Source organism: Equus caballus, chromosome 1 (genome assembly GCF_041296265.1).
Source record: "Equus caballus isolate H_3958 breed thoroughbred chromosome 1, TB-T2T, whole genome shotgun sequence".
Classification (NCBI taxonomy): Eukaryota; Metazoa; Chordata; class Mammalia; order Perissodactyla; family Equidae; genus Equus; species Equus caballus.
In genome coordinates this window covers 29702402-29723802 of record NC_091684.1, presented here as the reverse complement: position 1 = coordinate 29723802, position 21401 = coordinate 29702402, and the positions used below count along the sequence as shown (strand labels likewise).

The following is a 21401-nucleotide window of genomic DNA, read 5'->3' as shown; positions in this document are numbered from 1 at the left end:
ATGGCAGAGGGCCTTCCCGTCCTCCTAGAGGGGGTGACCTGTGCCTCCCGCAGCCTCCCCCACATTCAGACTACAAAGACTCCCTCAAATCTAACCTCCATCCCCCCCAGGACCCTCTGGTTTGTTTGAAGCGGAAGAGAACAGAGAACAGTGTAGGTGTTGGGGGAGGCTTGGGGTGTGGGCGGGGACAAAAGATTACTTACTTGAGTAACAGAGGAGGGCACCTGGCATGAGGCAGGGCCTGTTGGCTGCCCCAGGAGCAGATGGAGGCACGGGGCAGGGGGAGGTTGGGGTTTAAAGAACAGAGGCAGGGGACTGCAGGGATTCACATCCCCCTCCTCATAGCCTGTCTGGCTTCCTCTCTCCTCAGCTTAAATATCACCTCCTCAAGGAGGCCCTCCAAGACCACACCATCTAATTTGTATCTCTTGGGTTATTCACTCACGTTCTTTTCTTTCACCACACTTCACATAATTTGTCGCTATGGGTGTTTAGGTTCTAGATATTGTCTATCTCCTCTTCTTGGCTGTGAGCTCAGCATGTGTGTATGTGTGTGTGTACATGTGACAGGGATGACTTCTGCTTTTACTGACCACTGGCCCCACAGCGTCGAGATAGTGTGTCAAGATACTGGCCTCACACCCAGATACTGGTCAGCACACAGTGGACTGAACAAATGAGGGGCTGGGTGACTGAGTGACCATGTGCTGGGGCTGGGGGCAGGCTGGAGACTCACCCGGGAGCAGTGGCGGGTGACTGCCAGCACCTCGTCGTCAGTCAGCAGCCTCCGGGCCAGGTCCTGAATAAGGGGCCGTCGGCTCTCCCAGGCCTGCACCTGCTCATCCACATTGGGCAGCTGGCTGGAGGGGCTCCCAGACCTGGCAGAGAGCAGGGTCCGGCCCCTCTCCCGGTCTGCAGGGCAGCAGCAAGCGGTATGATGAAGGACCCAGGAGCCATCAGGGGAGGAGGCAGGGGCTTCCCTCAGTGGGGGTCAGAACTGAACAGCTGAGAGGCCCAGGTGCCCCCAACAGAATCCCAGCCCAGATGCTACACACCAGGGTCTCCCATAGCAATCTGCCCACCAACGGAGCTCCACTCCAGGCCCCTCAGCCCCCCAACACAGACCCCTGTACCAATCTGTTCCTTAATGGTGTCCCAGCCCAGTGCCCCCTGGACCCCCTGAACACGCACCATCATACAGTCTGTTCCCCATTGGGGTTCTAGCACAGGCTCCCTCATCTCTTCAAACCTGGTCTTTGGGAGTCCCAATTCAAGCTCCCCAGTCCTCAAAAATGCACCCCAATATCTGTCTGCAACCCTATCTTTCCTGGTAAGCTTAGTCCAGTTATTTGAGCTGCTGCCAATGTGTGCCTCTCTATCCACCTGATCCCCCATGCTTGACCCCAAATGATTTTAGCCCAACGCCCCTGAGCTGCCCCCTACGTGCACCCCATCTGCAGCTCTGCTGTCAGCCAGGCCTTGGTAGAGGGATGCATGAATTACCGCGTCTCAGTCTCCAGGTGACAAACTTCTGTACGGGCCCCACTCCCCCTGCTGTGAAGAAGAAAGAGGCTCAGTTGAGGCCCTGGTCCCCAATCTGAAAATGGGGGTTGGGGAGCTCAGGACTGGCTGGATCATTGGCTGGAATGGAGAGTTCAGGCTAGAAGGAGGTGGGACGGAGAGGCAAGAGGCCAGGCCACGAGAGTCTTGAAGGCCATGCTCAAGGTAGGAGCTTCATTCATAGGCAAAGGGGAGCTAGTGAAAGTTTGGATCAAGAGAGGGTGCAGTCTGAGCTCTGCTTATGGAGATTCATTTGGAAGCAAATGTACAGAGAGAAAAACCCCAAGGACAAAGCTTGGGGGAACACCTACCTTCAGGGGACAGAGAGAAAAAGGGGAGCCTTTGAAGGAGAGAGAGGAGTGCCCAGAGAGGTGGGAGGAGAACCAGGAGAGAGCAGGCCCGGGGCTGTGGAAAGAGAGATGGGTTGAGGGAGGGGGGTGGCTGGCCTAATTTGGAGGGATTGTCTCTCCCATGGGACTGTCACCTTAGACCCCCAGGAGGGGCATGGCCCAGCTCCTCATCCTCTGGTTGTTTTTACCTACCCAACATCCCTTCTCCCTTCTAGAAAGAGCACCCTGATTTCACCTGGGGCCCCCCCATTCTCAGTGCCTGTACTCGAGGGTGGGCACGTGACCCAGGCTGGCCAGGAGAGCACCTCTCTCCCCCACCCCACAGCGATTGGTTGACCACATGATCCCAGCTGGGCCAGTGAGAGCCTGGGACTTCAGCAGGAACTACTTAAGAAGCTCTCTTGTCCGCGGGTTGCTAAGCGACAGTGGCCATCTTACTCTCAGTGGGCAAAGCCTGCATGATAATGAAGCCGACCCAGGGGAAAGTGGAACCAAAAGATGAAGGGGGCAGAAGTCTGATTGTTTAAACCTGGAGACCCAGCTTACATTAGTGGCCGAGTCAAGAAGTGCTTTTTAAAGCCAGTTGGAGTTGAGTTTCTGTCACAGGCAACCCCATTAACCCAGCCACTCTTAGTCCAGTCTCTGAACCTCACTTGAGAGATGAGAGGCCCTCTGTGAGGGTCCTTGAGAAGCCCCTGACATGAGTGAAGCCTGCCTAGGCCCTTCTGCCTGGGCCCTGATCTAGAAGTGGCCTTACTCAAGGATGGTTCCAGAAATGGGTAGGGACTGTGGAATTCTGGCCAAGGGAAGTGAAGCCAAATACTCTATCTAGGAAAGGAGTACACTCCCCTGGTCAGCACCAAGAGCACAGGGATCTGACCCAAGCTCTTCCACTTCCTTCTATGCTCTGACTCTATCAGTTTTTCCTTCTGTAAAATGGGGAGATGAGGCAGGATAACAATGATCACTACATTTTCTGAGCACTTTGTGTGTGCCAGGCAACATACACTAATGCCCTCCCTCGTGTCTAATTTACATACACTAATTCACTTATTCTTTGCTGTCCCTAAAGAAATAGGTGTTACTCCCTTTTACTCATGAGGAAACCGAGGCCCGCAGGGGTGGAGTCTGATTCACAGCCAGTAAGAGGCAGCGGGGGATTTCAACCCAGAGCTGCTGGGTGCCAGAGCGGACTTCCCCTCTTTCCTCCCCAGCCGATCCGCCCAGCACTTACCTTTCTCCGTGTCCAGGCGAGAGTGGGGCTTGGCTGGGCTCCCTCTGTCCAGAGTCCAGGCCTCTCTGCGCCCGTCCCCTGCCAGCCGCCCGTGCCACCCTCCCTTGAAGAAGAGGTTCATCAGCGTCTTGGAGCGCTGCAGGGCCCCCTTCTCCCCAGGGGACCCCGACTTCTCCTTCTTCCGCTGCTTCTTCTCCTCTGCAGACACGAGGGAGCACCCAGGGGGCTGGAGGGTGGGCAGAAGGGAAGGCCGAGGGGCAGGGGTGTGGGGAGGGGCAGAGAGAAGGGAGAGTAGGGGGCAGACAGGATCTGCAGCCATGTGGGGAGGTGGGGATGGGGTGGGGGTAGGGTTCCTCCTCCAACTTTCCACCCCTCCCTCACCCCATAGCTACAGCTATGTGAGGAATCTCCTTGAGGGCTGTAGTGTGAGTGTGTGTGTGTGTGTGTGTATGTGTGTTGACAGGCCTGGGAACTCCAGGATGGAGGGGCTGGGTTAGGGTTGGTTTGGGGCCCAGAGCTGACAGGGTGGGTTTTGGGCCCAGGACTGGTTTAAAGTGGAGCCCAGAGCAAGGTATCCTGGGGCTGAGTTTGGGGCTGGGGCTGGGGCCAGGCCTGGGGCAAAGGGAGGTTTGGGGCCCAGGACAGGGTATGAGGTTTTAGATGCGGGGCTTCAGAGAGAGCAGCAGCCACCTGTCCCCCACGTACCCCACAAAGTCAGGTGGCTCTGGGAGCGTGTGATGGGGGGCCGGGGTCGGCTGAGGGCCAGCAGCAGAGCAGTCTTGGGGGACTCAGAGAGCGCAGAGTCAAGGTGGCGGCTGGGCGGGGGTCCATCAGAGCGGATGGCTGTGTCCCTGAGGATGACGGTGGGCCGCACACTGCACCAGGTCTCCACATGGCCCCCCATGTCGGGCTCTGTCTGTATGGCTGTGTCTGCCCTGTCCCAGCCTGGGCCCCGCCTGCCCGGGTCCTCAGGCCCTAGGCAGACATCCATGCGGTCTGAGGGCAGGGAGCCCGAGCCCTCAGCCGAGCTGTAGGGGGCACTGGACGCGTAGGAAGAGACGCTGGAGCTGCTCTCAGAGGCTGGGGACAGCTGCTGCAGCACCCCGTTGCTCACTGCGGGCAGTGGGTAAAGGAGGGGTGTCTCAGGGGTCTGCCTGGGTTGCAGACCACCCCTGGGCTTGGGGGTGGAGGAGTGTCGGGCAGCAGTCAAGTTTGGAAGCACAGGGTCTGGGAAACTAACTGCTCAGCTGCCCTGCCAATGACAAGTCACTTCTCCCCCATTCACTCCCCGGGACTCCAGACCCTAGGAGAGCCTGGAACTGAACCTGCAACTTCTCAGAGGAGAACTCATGGCTCTGGGCAGTGTGAAGTCCTGAGGAGATCTTGTCCCCCTGCCCATTTATTCTTCAGATTCTGGCCCCGCCCTCCAACCTCAGCCCTTTCCCTCCAACCTTGGGGCCTGAGCCACTTACATCGGTCCAGCCAACAGTACTCAGAAACCATCTCTTTGTAGGCAGGGTACCGGCCAGTCTCCTGGGGAGGGCATGGTGGGCATAGGAGGGCATGGAGGAATGGGTGAGAAGGGAGGGTACAAATCAAAGAGTGATGGGACAGGAGTAAACTTTTCAACCCCATTACTCTCCTCCAAGTTCATCATGCTCTAGCCAGCCGGGCCACTTCATTTCTGAACACGTCAAGTTCCTCTATACCTCAGGGCCTTTGCACTTGCTGATCCTTCTGCCTGGATTATCTTTCTTCAGCTCATCTTATGGCTAGCTTGTTCTCCTTTTCCAGGTGTCACCTCCTCAGAGAGGCCTGCCCTGACCCCCTGGCTAAAAGGGCCTTCCTAAATTACCCCATCTCATCTCTCTGTTAATTTCCTTATAGCATTTGTCACAATCTGCAGGCATCTAGTTTATTTGTTGTCTTCCCCCAGTAGCAGAGACCTTGTCCATCTTGTTCACCATTGTAGCCCCTGGACCTGGCGTAGTAGCTTTCATGTAGTCTGTACTCAAAGATACTGAATGAATGAATGAGGGGCAGAGTGGGAGAGGGGAGGAGTGTTTGGGATAATTTGAGAGGAAGGAAAGGGAGACATGGGATGTGGGAGAGGTAGGAAATAGAGGTGCCTGCGGGGGGGATGGTGGAGGAGGCATTGAATGGTGAGATGGGTGATGGCTCAGAGAAGGGAGAAGGGTGGAACAGGGCTGGGATTGGGCAATGGGGGAAAGCGAGGCATCACCTCCTCCAGGAGCCGGAGTGAGAAGGACCTATCTTTGGGCAAGTGTGACACCCACATGAATAATGAATCCAGGCTTCTCCCCTGAAATCCAATCTCTGGCCCAGCACAGTCCTTCTTGCCCTAGGCCCTGAGGATGCCCACCGCCCAGGTCCTGCCCAACGCCCAGGTACCACCCCACCCTTCTGCAAAGGACATTTTCTCCTTTCAGCCCCAGGCCTCCACCACTCATAGGAAGGGGCACTGCCCTAAGTGTCTGGGGAGCAGGCCTAGAACCAGGCTCTGCTACGGACCAGCCACGTAATTGACTCTGGTTCCTGAGTTACTTTGTCTCTCTGAGCCTCAGTTTCTCTTTCTGTGAAACAGGGATGAGAACAATACCTGCACTACCTCTCACGTGGCTGTGGAAAAGTCAAAAATTGCAGAGCGATGGGCATAATTAAGTTCTAGAGTACTCTGGGAAGTCCGTCCTACAGTCTGGCCTCTCCCTGACTCCCACAGTCCTGCCCACCTTGACGGTCAACATGATGTGCGTTTGGCCCTTCAGCACCTCCACTGCCTGGCTGTGGCTGATGTCGTCGAACCTGACACCGTTGGCTGCCAGGACCTGGTCCCCGACCTTGATGCCATTCTCCTCGGCCAGCCCACCATGGTCCACTCTGGGGTCAGACAGGAGGCAGGCTGATAGGCCACCTGGTCCGTCCCCCACCCCCACCCCCGACCCCATTCCAGACTCTCTTCACCTGGATATAGAGATGCCCCAGGCAAACTCCTTGACCCTCCTCCTGGTGAGCCCTGACCCCTCCTCAGGCTCCCCCTCCCCAACCTTGGAGATGTAGTTGGCCAGGCCTCATTTGTGGACCCATCCCCAGGTCCCAGTCCAGGCCCCACTCCAAGCCCCATCCCCAGCCGGACCCCTTCTCACTCCCTGCCCCAGCCCTCACTTGGACACATAGATGCCCAGGCCAAACTCCTTGCCCCCGCGGATGTTGAAGCCCAGGCAGAAGTCGTCGGAGGTTGTGTATAGGTGGACCATGCGCCGCACGCCATCCTCTGAGCTACCGTTGGACGGTGTCGAACTGCACTTCTCCACTACCAGCCGCCGATTCACCACATCCACCCTGGGACAACAGCAAGGGGTCCTCGGCATGGCCCCCCATCCACCACCACCCACCCCCTCTCCCCCCATCATCAGCCCCAGTAACTGCACAGGAAAGGAGGGGTTGCCTTTGGGGGACGCCAGAGGCCTGAGATCTTCAGTGGGACATAGATCTCATCAAATCTGGGAAACCATCCTGATCTGTTTTTATTGAGCAGCTACAAAGTGCCAAGTCCCATTTTAAAGCCTCAGGCCCCTGAGGAAGAGGCGCTGTTACTATCCCAGACTCACAAGAGCAGCAGAGTGTGGGGGCAGGGCCACTGGGGTCTGGGACAGCAGAGCTGTTGGGAGGAGGGCTAGGGGAAAAACATGGCCTTTGCTCATTTCAAGGTCAGGCCTTAGGATCCCTCTGTTTCCAGTGCCAGGGGTCAGGGAGAGCAAAAGCCATGGCAGCCAGGCCCCATGCAGAGCCCTGTGCCCTCAGGCTCTCTTGCCATGGCTTTGGGGGGTGGAGCTGGGTGTGGGGGGGTGGGGCCAGGCCTCTCACCATGTGGTCTTCTCCTTGGAGAATTTGATGCCCGGCACACGGCCCATGCGCCTCACCATCATGTGGAGCCGGCTGCTGCCTGTCAGCACCTTCACAGCGCTGCCCATGGTGGTGCTCTCCAGGCTCAGCCCATTCACCTCCGTGATCTTGTCCCCTATGCACAGGCCAGCCCGCTCTGCACCAGGGGAGGCGGTGGCTGGCGTGGGCCACTTGGAGAAGTCCCCTGGGGGAGGCCGAGCCTCCGCCTGGGGTAAAACTTCTACTAGATTGGGGATCCCCAGCTAGGGGCTGAGTATCCCCTATTAGACTAGGGACCTGTCCATTAGCCCACTCTGCCCTGGGAGGGAGCCCTCTCTCCTCATTGGCTCAGGCCCTCCAAAGCTGAGGACCCTTTCCTCTCAACCCTGACAACAGCACTCCTGCACCCCACTGAGGTTCGAGTCACATCCTAAGCCAGGACCTCACCCCTGGGGGCCCCACTCACCTGCACTGCTCCCCTCCTCCACCTTGCTGACGAAGATGCCCAGGCCATGCTCGGAGCCGCCTCGCACACTGAAACCCAGCCTCCCTGCGGGACTCTTCTCTACCCGGACTGCATGGATGATGTCACTCTCATCACTGTTGGCTATGGGGGTGGGGACACAGGCATGATTCCCATGCCCATTCTGGGCACAGAGGGCCCCTGGGTTCCCCAACTTGGGACCTGCAAAGGCTGGGTTTCTGGGCACAAGCACCTAGGGCCCTAAATGAGGGGGTGGGAGACCCAATTTCTGAGTCTTCTCTGGGTGGTCTTGAGACCATGGGCCAGGGAGGGTATGGGAGCAGGTAGGACAGGATGCCACGCTAGAAGACATTGTCCTCCTTCCCTCATAATATAGATATATGTGTGTGTATTTAATGCTTACTAAACTTCCCATGCCCACAGGCCTGAAATAGGCCAAATTCCTAAGAATCCTGCCACTCTGAGGGTCAGGTAGATAGAAAAGAGGTTCAAGATCATGCTCTCTGCAGCACAGTTGAGGGAGTCTGCGTTCTTCAGCTTGCAGCAGAAATGAGTATGTTTGCTCTATCATCAAACAGTTGAAGAGCTATTCTGGGAAAGGCATTAGATGTTTCTGTCTGTGTAAGCCAGAGGGCAGAACCAAGCCCACACAGTGGAGTTAGATGGAGGCAGATTTACTAAGGGAAAACTTTCAGCTGTCAGACAACAAAATGAATTTTCCAGGAGAGATAGTGAGTACTCCATCTTTGGGGGTATACAAGCTGAGACTTGGTAAATCCCTGTCTGGGATGTTGTGGAAGGATCCCTGAGGACCCTTGTATCTCTTAGACTCTGGGATTCCGGAAGTAAGGAATCTAGGAACTACCTGACTACAGGAGGAGAGAAACTCAAAACACCACCACGCTGCAGTACGTGCCCAGAGTGGTCCTCTCAGTCGGCGCTGGGGAAAGTCAGAGAAGAGGGGTCCCCAGGGGCTACAGCTGCCAGGGAAGGGTTCTTAGAGGACTAAGATGGGTGGGATTTGGAGGCATGGAGGGGAAGGGGAGAGCACTGATGAGGGGATGGAGGGAGCAAGGCCTCAGAGATGGGCCCCTGAGGAGGTGTTTTGGTTAGAGAAAGGTGAGAAGACTGGAGAGGTAAGCTGGCTCCCAGGTGAGAAGGTGAGATTTCATCTTGGGCAAGGCTTGCTCTAGCAGTGCTCGAGAGGGAGAAATCACACACACACACACACACACACACACACACTTCTCTCTGATCTAAGAGAAATCAGGTTACAGTGCCGGCCAGCTCAGGAAGAAATCCCCAAGGGCAGCCTGGGGGCAGGGACGGTGCAGGGCAGAGACAGGGCAGATCCTGGGGCTTCCTAGCTGATTCTAGCTGCGCAGGTCTCAGGACCTTTTCGGCCCAGCCAGGGAGACTTTGCTCTCCCGCCCGCCAACCCTCTTTCTCCTCAGTCCCTTCCTGGGGCCTTCCTCAGACTCTGGGCCAGGGGGTGCCACATCTGGGTTTTGAGCCTAGGAGCTTGGGGCCTCTGAGGATGGAAGCTTCTCTACCTCCACTGCCCTAGGCCGGGCCACCAACCTCTCTCTCCAGACACTCCGCAGGCTCCTCACTATCCCCCTGCTTCTTCTCTGGCCCCTGTTAATCCATTTGCTACACCATCGCCAGAGTCACCTTTTAGAACAGATCATGCCTTTCCCCTGATGAAAAACTTCAACGCCTGCCCCTGATTCTAGAAGAAACTCCACACTCCCCCCGTGCCTAAGAAGGCCCTGCATGGGCTTTCCTCTGCCCACCTGTCTACCCTCACCTCCGGCCACCTTCCCCAGCCTCACTGAGCTCTGGCCACACTGACTTCCTTCCTGTTCCTCCCACAGACCAAATCCTTTCCCTCCGCCTGCGGTATCTAGCTGAGCCCTTCATGGACCGGCTCCTATTCCTCAGCCCCTCCTGGCTCAGACTCTGCTTTCTCAGAGAAGCCTTCCTACACGACCCTACCTAAGACCCCCTCCTCCCAGATCATCTCTGTTAGAGTGGTTCTCAAAGCGTGTTCCGCAAACCAGCAGCAACAGGGAACTTATTAAAAATGTGAATTCTCAGGCTTTACCACGGACCCAGGGAATCAAAAGCTCCAGGTGGAGGACCCAGCAATCTGTCTTTTAATAACAAGCCCCCCAGGCAATTCTGAGGTATTCTAAAGTTTGAGAACCACTACTCCGTCACATCATCCAAGTTAGTACCTTCAAGATCCTTACCACCCTTTCTCATTATTTGCTTATTCATATGTTATCTAGTCTCTGTCCCCTCTCACTAGACTGTAAGCTCCGTCACGGTAGAGACTTTGTAATTCCTCTCTACTCACGTGTCCCCAGTGTATTGCACAGTGCTTGATATTTGCTAAGTAGTTTTTGAATAAATAAAAGAACAAATAGATGAATGAATGAATAAACAAATGAGCTAGGAGAGTGAGGAGAAAGGGCTGGTTTGGGTTAAAGATAATGCATTTTCTCTGGGACCAGTTGAGTTTGAGGAGCTGGTGGGAACTCATGGTGGTGATATGGGTGGCAGAGTTCCCTGTCCCACTGTGTCTCTCTTTTCAGTTACTTTCAGCCCCTGGAAAGGTCTAAATAATAACGTGGGGGAGGGGTTCCAGGCTGCGGTGAGTTGGGAGATGTCTGTACTCTGGCAGAGGGAGGATCTGAGCTCAGAGGCTCCCAGCCCAGATAGGCCAGGGTCAGAGGTCAGAGCAACACCCCAGGACTTGCACCGCTAGAAGATGCTGCTCCTCTGGCTGCAGGGCATTGGAGTGAGGCAGAGGGAGAGAGCCATCATGGAACTTCTGGAAGAGGATCTTTAGAGGGACAGTATACATAGCCCTTGCACCACAGCCAGCACGGTGCATGTGAATGTGTGAGGGGAGGTATAGCATAGTTCTTGGAATACAACGGGACTTACAGGGGCAGGGCCACAGCGCCTCCTCTCTCCCCTCCATGTCTCCTAGCTCATCTTGGGACTTCTGCTGCATGACCAGAATGACAGTGGTGACCCTCAGCAGTACCCTGCTGCTCACCTGAGGTTGAGGCCAAGCAAGGTGGATGATGAGGGTGAGTACCTTGGGCCACTGGTGCAGGAAAGCCTGTTCCCGGAGCAACATGCTCTACCCCTGCCCCAGTGGCCCAGGTAGGGGAACAGAGATGCCCAGCTGGGCCAGAGGGGAGGAGCAGGGTCTGAAAATTCCAGTCTGGGATCCAGCCAGGGAAGCTCTGTTGGCTGAGAGAGAGGAGGGGAGCTGGAGATATTTATCTCGTCCTGTTCACGGAAAGCCCAGGCCCAGGGGGCCCCCACTCCCCGGCTGGCATTCAAGGTCCTGCCTTTCTTACTGGCTCTTCGTCGCCTCACATCTGTCACTACAGCCAAACTGTCTCGTAAGTGCCCCCCACCCCCATGCTCCATGCTTCCAACCTTTGTGATACTTCTACCCCACCACCAGCTGTTGGTGGCTCTGTCTCAGAGCCCTGCTACACTGTAAATTTATGGAAGGTGAAAATTGAGCCTTGTTTCTCTCTAAGTCCCCTGCAGGACATAACCAGGGTTGGCATAGAATAGGTGTGCAATGAAACAGCATTAAACACTACGTAAGATCAGGTTTCCCCCTCCTTTAGGGCCCAATCCTGGGGCTCCCTCCCTGGCCACCCCTCCCCCAGCCCCCCATCAGAACATTTGCTGCTCTATCTCTATTTCCTTCCTTCTGCACCTGAAGCCTTTAATTCTCTCTGCCCAGCTGGGCACTGACTCCTCACAGCCCAGCTCAGAGCTGGTCACACAGTGGGCTGATGAGTCCTTGGATGTGTGAGTCCAAGGATGAATCCAAGGATGACATCCTTGATGGAGGACATCCTTCTCCATCTTGCCACACCCCCAAAGGCACACACAAGTGGGTTTGGAGGAAGGCAGAGTCCATGGGAGGGAGGGGCCAATTCAGTACCCTGCCTCACTCACTTGGGGGGTAGCATACTACACACCTTCCCCTGCCTCCATGACCCTATCTCCCCCCCTCTGACCTCTCTATGATCTTGGAACCCTAAAGGATTAGCCTGAAGGTGAGAAAAGGATACGTGAGGAAGAGAGTATGGGTCTTCAGAACCCCCCTCCCCCCTACATCCCTATGACTCCCATCTCTGGAGTTCCCCCACTCATATTGGCTCTGCCTCCTCCAACTTAGCGCCCCTGCCCCCTACCCCCACCCTCAGCTCCCAGGCCGGTGGCTGGGCCCCGCCCCCACCTTCTATGGGGGAGTTGATGAGGATGACGCGGCCCATGGGCGATGAGGCTCGGATTCCGCGGGGGGGCCCATTCAGCAGCCGCTGCTGCTTCCTCAGCAGGTATCGCGTTGCGGAGCCCAAGTCGCTGCCCAGGTGGCCTCGAGAGGAGAGGGAGCTCAGAGAGCCAGAGCTTAGGTCTCCGAGGCCCAGCGGGTCCAAGCCCACTGGGAAACCGTGCGCCATGGTGGCTAGACTGGGACGGGCGCCCTACAGGTCCAGAGGGAACCTGCTAGCTCTTAAGATGAAGGCCCCGCGTGCTCCGAGCTCCATGAGCCTTCTGTGCGGGAGTGGGGTCTCAATGGCCAGGAGCCCCCCACCTCTGCTGCCTGTCAAGATTGCGTGCTCCAGGCCTGCCAGGGGAGAGCAGGGATTGGGGGAGGGATGTGAAGACAGCCCTCCAGAACTTCCACCCCTCCCCCTGGTTTGAGCACCCTAACCTCTCATGCCTTAGGCCCCTCACCTCTCCCACCCCTCGCCAGAGAACTGCCCAGTCCAGGCACCATGATGGACTTGTGGAATCATTTATACAAGGCAGTGGGAACCTCTGCTTCACTCATTCCTGCTCTCAGCTGAGTCATCTACTCTGGTCCCCAGTCCCCAGTAGAGGTGGAGAGAGGGGAGATGGGATAATGGACGGCCCTAGGGCTTCAACTGGTGTGAGAGAAAGTGGGGCCAGCACAGTTCACTGCACCACCTCCCCTGGATATGTGGGCAGGGGGCCAGCTCCTGGGGCGCAGGCCTCGAGGGCAGGGCTTCAGGGTCTGGCACAGCTGTAGCCAAGGGCCCCAGAGATCCCCAACCCCCAGGCTGCTGTCCCTTCTGCCCCCTCTTCTCTCTTGACTAAAGAGGTTGCGGGAACCTCTCCCAGGCTTGCGGGGAGGACCTGCTGTCGAATGCCCCACAGCATCCCGCCTAAAACCAGGGCCAATTACCCTAGAGCAGCTCTGGGACCCAGAACGCAGCATCCCACCCCCGGCTGCGTCCTCCCGGCCCCCCACCCCTCAGGCTTGGCCCGGCTCACCTGTTCGCTCGTGCAGCAGCCGCCTGCCTCGCCCGCCCGCGGGCGCAAGCGATTGCAGCAGCCAGGGAACCTCTCCCCACGCTCCGCCGAGGCTCCGGGAGCAGGGCTGGCCTGCGTAGCCCTGGGCTCCTATTGGCTGGGAAAGCCGCCAGTCACTGCCACCTACCTCGGGCGCCCGGGACCTCCGTTTGTCACCTAGGCTGGGGCCGCTGAGTTCGAGTTCTGATGCCTCACCCTGTCCCGCGAACTCAGCTCAGGGAAAGCCCAAAAGCCCGTCTTCTCCAGGCCGACGCAGCTACCAGGGCTCCTGGAATTGCCACACCTCTGCGGTCACCCCTGAGGCCTCAGTGAGGGAGTGTCACCTGGGCGGAGCGGGGCATGAGCCTGGGTGTGAGGCAGGCGTGCTCAGTACAGTGACTGGGTGAGTTGTGAGAGTGTCTGTGGCTGAGCTTTGCCTTCTTCACATGCATCCTTCTTCTATGTCAGAAAGTGTCTGGACACCCAGCCCGGGAAAGGACGCAGGGCGGGGCAGCTGGTCCCAGGACACTACAGGGCAGAAGATTCTTTCTGTCCACTAGCTTGAGCCTTCTGCCCCTTCGCATCCCAGGGCAGGGACTGGGGCTACGGTCTGCGGTGCAGGGGTAGGATTGGAGGCATAAGGAAACTGGGGACCCAGTGGAGCGAGGGGTTTCAGAGGGGACTAAGAAGGGGCCTGGGGAGGAGGAAAGGGCTGGGGACATAGAAGGGGCACAGGCACGAGCGAAACGGGGCTGTGAAGGGGTGTGAACGCCGAGGTGCTGCGAGAGGAGCTTGTGGAAACTGGGGTAGGAGCCCAGGGGGCCAAGTAGGCAGAGGCTACTGTCAAGGCAGCCATCAGGTAAGCCGCGCAGTAATCCGAGTCCCTCCCGGCGCGCCATCAAAAGGATGGCCCCTCCAAGCCGCCCGCCCTCGCCCTGCGCACTGCGAGCCTTCGCCCTGGGTACCTAGACCCCTTGCTGCAGAGGCCGGGTGCCTCCCGAGGACAGCCAAGGGACTGCAAGCAGAGGGGGGAGCACCCGTGGCTCCTCCCCTCCTCTCTCTCGCTGGGAATCCGGCCCAACTGATCCTGGAGCCGGGATTGGCTCTGGGAAGCAGTGTGGGGCCGGGTCCCAGTAGCCTGGGCTAGGGGCGTCGCCCCCACCGCCCCCGGACTCTGCCAATCCAGGGGCACGCCAGGCGGACGTGCCAGGGGAGCCCCCGCCCCTCCTGCTGGTTAGCGTCACGCGTGACGTTACGCGTGAGGGGTTGGAGGGCGGGGGCGATGCGCGAAGAGGAAGGCAGGTCTGAGAGCTGCAGAGGCCAGGATCCCAGGAAAGCGTGAGTCCCGCTGGCTCGGGCGGGGTTCGGGAGTCAGGGGCTTACGGAGTTGAAGACTGGGAGTCGGAGAGAGAGGCCTGCCTTGCAGGGTGCTCTCTGTCCTGTCCGATTCAGTATCTTCGGCTCTGGCTTTAGAGAGGTCCAAGGGGCACAGGGGGAAGTTGGTAGTGCGGAGGAATGTCAGGGTGGGGTTCGGCTTGGTCAAGCCTTCAAGTGGCTACAACTGATGGGTATGGGCTGTTTGTGTGTGTGTTCGTGTGTGTGTGCGCATGCAAGTAACAGTCTTTGTGGGCCAGGGTATGCAGGGCGTGTCCACCTTGTTTGTGTGTCTATGTAGGGCTATATGATGGTGTCTTTGTGTGTGGGTATGTGAGTGTGAGTATGTGAGAGAAGGGAGGGTGTGTCTGCCTGTGAGGGAGGAAGTGTGGTTGGAGAGGATTAGTCATTCTGTAGGATTTCGCCGAATGCAACCAGATGGCTGCTCCAGGCTTTCCTCTCTGTGCTGGGTGGAGGAGGCCTTTACTGAATCCTGCTCCTTTCTGGAAGCAGGTGGCTCAGGGAGAGGTGGACGAGTGTCTGTGCCAGCCCTGCCCAGCTGAGGAACAAGGAGAGCCTTGAGCCATTCAGTGTGGGTTGAGGAAGATGGGTCTGGAGAGGGGACTTGTGCATGCCCACACACACACACACACACACACACACACACACACACACACGCACGGGGCTATCAGCAGAGTCCCCTGTTTGAGATCTGGAATAGATGAGCCCTGGAGTGGCCTATGAGCTCTTGCTCTCCTCCAATCAGGGGCTGACCTGTGGGAGGGCTTATCCTATCTTCCCAAACAGCCTTAGGGGTTTGTATCTAGGTCTCAAGGCAGCTGGGGCCTAAAGCTGACAGGAACATAGATGTGTGATGCATATAGAATGCATTTTTGTGCATACAGAGCACAAGAGTAGATGCATGGGATTAGCTGCTGCGCATGCATCAATGACACACATATAAATCCTCACTCATGAAAATCTGCACCAGGCCACAGCATAAGGAGATCTGTTTTTGTGGTTTTCTTCTCCCCACCCCCTCCCCTAGAAAACACCTTCTCCCCCAACCCTTGCTTCCCTATCTGGAGTCACCTTGAGCTCCAAAAGGGATTGGCAATAGGCCCAGGGACTGGGGCAGGGCCACCAAAGGCTGTCCTCAGGTGGAGCCCTTGGACTCCCTCCTTGGAGTCCTCTGACTCTTGTCCCTGCCCTGCAGAAAATGGGTGAATTGCCCTTAGATATCAACATCCAGGAACCTCGCTGGGACCAAAGCAGTTTCATGGGCAGAGCCCGGCACTTCTTCACTGTTACCGATCCCCGAAATCTGCTGCTTTCTGGGGCACAGCTGGAAGCTTCCCGGAACATCGTGCAGAACTACAGGTGACTCCCTATGCCATCTGACCCTGTACCCCACGATCTCATTCGCTGCCATTAATAGTACCTTTTGTACCTGCCTCCCCAAGCTTGAGAGTGATCCTGTCCTGCTCCTCAGTCCCCTTGCTCCCTGGCCCTGTCTGCTGGAATCACAGACAACGATGGCACAGAGCTTTAACTCAAAGGATTTTGGGGTGTTTGGGTTGAGGAGGTGGCATTGATAGTTACGGGGGGTGCTGCTCTATGCCTCATAAACCCTCCACAGGGACCTATCCCATTGCTGGGCCACCCTCTGCAAGGACAGAGGGGCTCAAAATTGAGTCCCAGCAAGATAGGAGAGCTTCCCCTTTGTCTCCAGGAGGAGAAACCCTTGCAATGCCCCCAGCCATTTTTGACCCATTGGAAACCACCAGTACCCGTGACCCAGCATTTAGGCAGAAATGGAAGGACAACCTTCCTCGTGTGGCTTGAAGGGCAATAGAAATGGGCCTCCCCTCTCCGCCCCCCCCAACCCCCCCCTGTTTCTGGGAAGCTTTGACTCTCCCCCAGAGACAAGGAGCTCCTTTATTCTAAGATTGGGGGCCAGAGTGCCTGGGCCTCTGCCCAGACTTCCTCTGAGCTGGGTGGGTGGGGATTTGGAGGGTAGATCTGCCCTCTAGAATTGCCTGTCTGCTCCCTGTCAACTTCTGCAGGGCTGGCGTGGTGAGTCCAGGGCTCACCGAGGACCAGCTGTGGAGGGCCAAGTATGTGTACGACTCTGCCTTCCATCCGGACACAGGGGAGAAGGTGGTCCTGATTGGCCGCATGTCAGCCCAGGTGCCCATGAACATGACCATCACTGGCTGCATGCTCACCTTCTACAGGCAGGTCCTGTCCCACGTGTCCCCTCCTTGAGTGCTCTCTCCTAGCCAGAGTGTGGCTTGATGACCAGGTGCTTCCTTTCTAGGCCAGAAAATAGGGGTGGGTGAAAGCTTGTGTCAGAATCCCTTCCTTTCCTCAGAACTCCGCCCTGGGGGTCCTCCCACCCCAGAGACAGTGGGGATGTTTGTGTAGGTGGGGAGGGTCATGCAGGGGTCACCAGACCAGGTTCTTGGGTCATCGACTGGGTCCCTCCTGAGTGTTTGGGAATAACCTTTGTGGTTTCCTTATCAGGGTCCAAGGATGAGGGACATTGTAGAGGGGGCAAAAGTAAGTGTCTTTGTTCCCTCAGGAAGACCCCAACCGTGGTGTTCTGGCAGTGGGTGAATCAGTCCTTCAATGCCGTCGTTAACTATTCCAACCGCAGTGGCGATGCTCCCATCACTGTGAGGTGAGAGCTTGTCCCCAGGGACTCTTCTCCCCTCCTCGCCTATCATTGCTCTCTCCTCTTCGCTCTTGTTCCCAGCGGGCTCATGCAGCCAGTGGCTCAGGGCCCTCCTCTCAGCCTGCCCCTCTTCCCCACTTTCCTGGCCTGACTGAGTGCATAGGGTCCTCTTGGGTGGGCTTTGGGATTCACCCTTCCTCAAAGGGAGGGACTGGGGCTTCCAGACAAGTCTACACTGGAGCCAGGGAGGCATTTCTTTGCAATCAGGCCACCCTCCCACGCTTCATATATTGAGGATTTCACAAGTCCCTGAAGGAAAGAACCACTTACTGGGCTGTTCACCTCTCTCCTTGTGTCCTGGCTCCACCCACAGGCAGCTGGGAACAGCTTATGTGAGTGCCACCACTGGGGCTGTGGCCACGGCCCTGGGCCTCAAATCCCTCACCAAGGTAAATGTCCCCCCATTCTACTGCCCCTTATTCACCCTTTATGTGCTTCCTTCTTCTCCATCACCCTTCCACCCGGACCTACAGGCTCCCCATATGTCTCTCGAGAGTTCCTCACCATCCCTTGGCCCTTAGGGCCACTAAATGACATCTTTCCTCTCCCAGCACCTGCCCCCGCTGGTCAGCAGATTTGTGCCCTTTGCAGCTGTGGCAGCTGCCAACTGCATAAACATCCCTCTAATGAGGCAGAGGTGAGCGGCCCCGAATCCTGGCTTGTGTGTGCCCAGTGTGCATGTGGACACACCATCCAGCCATGCAGACCAGTCCAGAGTGGGGAGAGTCCTGTCCTTCCCTGGCCATGAGCTGCTGGCCCGGTCTCAGTCTGATGCTGGGATCCTGGGGTGGGAGAGCCAGCCTTTGGATCTAGGATGTCTGAATAGGGAGTAGCTGCCCATGAGGACATTGTGGGTGGGGTTTGGGGCCTATGGTCTGACCCCTACTTCCTTCCCTTCCCAGGGAGCTGCAGGTGGGCATCCCAGTGACTGATGAGGCGGGTCAGAGGCTTGGCCACTCGGTGGCTGCAGCTAAGCAGGGAATCTTCCAGGTGGTGGTATCAAGAATCTGCATGGCGATTCCTGCCATGGGTGAGGTGGGGGTGGCTGCGTAGGGCATGGGAGGCTCTGAGAGAAGGGAGGTGCGGTTCCCCAAGGGTTTTGAGGACTCTGGGGACCATAAGACTTGGGGGGGATCCCCCCTTCCTTTGGGTCCCAACTTTCACTTCACTACCTCCCTCCCTGCCCTGCTCTCCCCTCAGCCATTCCCCCCGTGATCATGGACACTCTGGAGAAGAAAGACTTTCTGAAGGTATGTCACTCTCACTTCTCCCAGCCTGGAAGTGATGGTGGCTGGGAGCCCAACCCTCTCTCCAGCCTGACCTGAGTCTAAGACTCGCCATCTGTTGGCCCCACCCCTGTGCTGCCCCCTCGACCTTCATTCATCCAGCAAGAATGAGTTGGGCTTGGGCAAAGGAACACTGAGGGAGGAGGAAGAGAAGATAAGGGAAGGAGGGAAATGGTTTCTGTCCTGAAGGAAACTGGTGTCACTCCAGACGCCTCTGACCCAGGGATGGACCATCATGTCACACTTGATATGACATTCATGCTCACAACAGCAAGACAGACACAGACACACAGGCTCACACATGCACAAACAGGACAGGGAAGCAAGGCACAGGAACACAAGCTCTAGCTCATTCATTCAATCATTTATTCACAAATATTTATTGAGCACCAGCTGTGCACCCTGGAGAAACAGAATGGTGGTCCCTGTGGCTGGAGCAAATCAAGAAGGTGTACAGAGCAGGAGATGTGTTTGGGAAGGGCCAGGGGGAAATGAGTGGAGGGTTAGATGAGGCACTCCTGCAGGAAGTGAGGGAAGAGAAAGAGGCAGGGAGTGCCATGGGAACCAATTCTGAGAGGCGAGAATGGGTGATGGGACACTAGGGAGGGTGTCAGTAAACAGGCCTGGCTGGAGTGGAGGGTGGTGATCTGGAGGTCCCAACCGTGTTATGGGCTTGGGAGAAAGAAAAGGGCCACATGTCAGGGCTGATGGCATAGAGCCATGTGAATGCAATGGCCTGGGGGTTCGGGGGGCGGGGGACACTTGCTATTCCATTGTCTCTGTCTCCCTACAGCGCCGCCCCTGGCTGGGGGCACCCCTGCAGGTGGGGCTGGTGGGCTTCTGGTAAGTGTGCAGGGAGATAGGAGGGTGTGTGGGAGTGCCCTTTCCATGGTGGATGTGGGTGGTTATTTATTGCTTTTAAGATGTTTATATACATCATTCATTCATATATTCAGCTGGTAGGGGTCTTGGATGCCTGGAGGGTGTACTGGGTGTGTTAGGGGCTGATCCCTGTCCTTGAAGGTCAAGAGGCTAGCTGAAGGGGTTCCAGCCTTCATCTGCAAGAGGAAAGCATAGAAAAATACCTTTTGGTACCATCCAGGAGTCTCACGCACGTTTGACTCCTGATTCTGACATTTGCTGGCTGTGGAGCTCTGGGTCAGTGCTCTGGAAGCTCTTTCCTCAGCCATAACCTAATGTCAGAGTTGGCTTTAATCAATCTCCACCCCTAAGGGCTGTCTCCAGAGATGGGGTGGGGTGCAGGAGGGAAATCCCTTAAGTCAAAGCTTCACAAACCTTTCCAACACTCTTCTCCCCCCTAGCCTGGTATTTGCCACCCCCCTGTGCTGTGCCCTGTTTCCCCAGAGAAGGTAAGTGCTGCCCTGCCCGGGCTTGGCTGGGGGTTCTGGCAGATCTCCACCTCTCTGGAGCCAGCTGAGCTTAAGGTCCTTTAGTGCGTTGTGGGAGGAGGCCTGGCAGGCGCTCAGCTTATTCTGGGGGCTGGGGAACGATAGTGAGCTGGGCCTCCTGGCAGTTGAAGGAGAAGATTCTTCAGCCTGGAAGGAGGAGGGATGGCGATCCCTTAGCCTGAGGGGGTTGGGTTCAGGGGACACTCAGCCTGCCTGTGTGTTCTGTTGCAGCTCCATAAATGTGAGCAGGCTGGAGCCGGAGCTGAGAAGTCAGATCCGTGAGCAGAACCCCAGCCTCGAAGTGGTTTACTACAACAAGGGGCTCTGAGGGAGGGGCAGGCCCTGGCCTCTCCCTCACTCCCTTGGGCTGCAGCTTTAGTGGAGCCTTGCCATCCCTGCCACTTGCCTGTCTGCCTGGTACTGGGCAGGGGGCTTGATGGGGGAGTGGCCGTTGAGACCAGCATCCATTCCATTAGGCTGGGAGAGGTGCCCCTGTAAACTGTTTTCTCTCCTCTCTGATTTCACAGAGCAGGGTCACATAATTCCTTTCTCCTGAGCTTGCGTGTCTACATATATACGTGTGTGTGTGTGTGTGTGTGTGTGTGTGTGTGTGTGTGTGTGTACACATGTATACGCTGTGTTGGAAGCTAGGAGCAGACATGCAGTCCTGGGATGTCCTGATGTCTGGCTTCCCCTCTCGGCCTCCTGCCACTTGCCAGCCAGCCAGGCTACAGGACTTCCTTGCCTAAACAGTTCCACCAGCCAAGTCATTTCTGACAGCATCTAACCCCTTCTGGACACAGGGGGAGCCCCAGGATCTCAGGACAGAGACTGAGGGACACTAGCAGACCAAACTGGGCTGAATTCTTCCAATTTATGCTTCCTGGCTACCAAAACTGACCCAGCAACTAGGCTGGCAGAGGAAGACATGTCAGGATAAGGGAGGCAGGGGGCTTATGCCATCCCCTACATCCTGAACTAGATCATTTCTTCTCCTTTTCTCTACCAGAACAAAGGAGTGTCAGTATCCTGTACTGCTCTTGCCATCTTCCCATCTTTCCCACACTGCAGCATGAGTGTCTTTAGGCACAATCCTAGGAGTTCTTGGTCCACTCTGATATCATAACCTCAAATCTAAACCTATAATCCCAACTCCCTCCCCCAACCAAAAGGCCACAAAGACAAAGCAAGCATTCCCCATTAAGAGCTCCCCTGGCACCCTCTTACAGAGGGACACAGCTGTGGGAACGGTGCTTAAACGCCACAGGTATCTGAGTGGGTGTAACTAGGACACCCTCAGGGGAAACTAGGCCCTGAGTGTACAATCTTAAGACAGGGACTTTTGTGTTCCATTGACCGTTGTTAGACATCCAGCTGACCTCCCACCTTAGCTCCTCTTTCTTGAGGCTTGGCCCTGCTCCCACCCCCATGCCGCTCCCAAGAGGAGGAAGGGCCCAGGCATCAAAGGCTGGTCCAAAGAGGACGTGGGCTTGGGGATGGAATTTGTGGTGGCAAACTCACAGAGCGCAGAGTTGGACCTTGACTCCAACTCCCATGATCTCTGGCTGAAGCAGTGGGTGGGGTGGATGAAGGCCCCAGTGGGCGCCTTTAAGAACACTTTCCTGCTCCCCGACCCGTCCACCACCAGTGATAAACGCTATGATGCCATTGTTACTCAATAAACTGAAAAACTGTCTACTTCA

At 56.7% G+C, this 21401-nt stretch overlaps 2 protein-coding genes across 6 annotated transcripts in view; one reads left to right on the top strand and one right to left on the bottom strand.

The window, feature by feature from the left end:
• Positions 1-13197, bottom strand: part of PDZD7 (PDZ domain containing 7) — a 19164-nt gene extending 5967 nt beyond the window's left edge. Inside the window, exons 1-12 of one of the 2 annotated variants that reach the window (XM_070222585.1) lie at positions 13109-13197; positions 12875-13010; positions 11814-12203; positions 7514-7654; positions 7030-7274; positions 6328-6504; positions 5895-6042; positions 4617-4677; positions 3850-4257; positions 3145-3342; positions 1504-1554; positions 737-912 (exon numbers count right to left, since the gene is read on the bottom strand). In XM_070222585.1, coding sequence (XP_070078686.1) covers positions 737-912; positions 1504-1554; positions 3145-3342; positions 3850-4257; positions 4617-4677; positions 5895-6042; positions 6328-6504; positions 7030-7274; positions 7514-7561 — 1512 coding nt within the window. In that variant the 5' untranslated portion in view covers positions 7562-7654; positions 11814-12203; positions 12875-13010; positions 13109-13197. The remainder of the gene's footprint in view (positions 1-736; positions 913-1503; positions 1555-3144; positions 3343-3849; positions 4258-4616; positions 4678-5894; positions 6043-6327; positions 6505-7029; positions 7275-7513; positions 7655-11813; positions 12204-12874; positions 13011-13108) is intronic. The other variant, XM_023640751.2, reaches the window with a different exon arrangement.
• On the top strand, positions 12902-21401 carry SFXN3 (sideroflexin 3). 4 transcript variants are annotated; one of them, XM_023640812.2, is made up of 11 exons: positions 12902-13295; positions 15483-15646; positions 16333-16503; positions 16851-16949; positions 17317-17392; positions 17555-17640; positions 17906-18033; positions 18204-18253; positions 19083-19132; positions 19612-19659; positions 19930-21401. In XM_023640812.2, exons 2-11 carry the CDS (start codon positions 15486-15488, stop codon positions 20024-20026), a joined length of 966 nt encoding a protein of 321 aa, XP_023496580.1. In that variant the 5' UTR covers positions 12902-13295; positions 15483-15485; the 3' UTR covers positions 20027-21401. The 4 variants fall into 4 exon arrangements, with proteins under 4 accessions (XP_023496580.1, XP_070078791.1, XP_005602343.1 ...); XM_070222690.1 differs by having other exon boundaries at positions 13065-13295; positions 16333-16507; positions 16855-16949; XM_005602286.4 differs by lacking the exon at positions 12902-13295 and adding an exon at positions 13852-14230.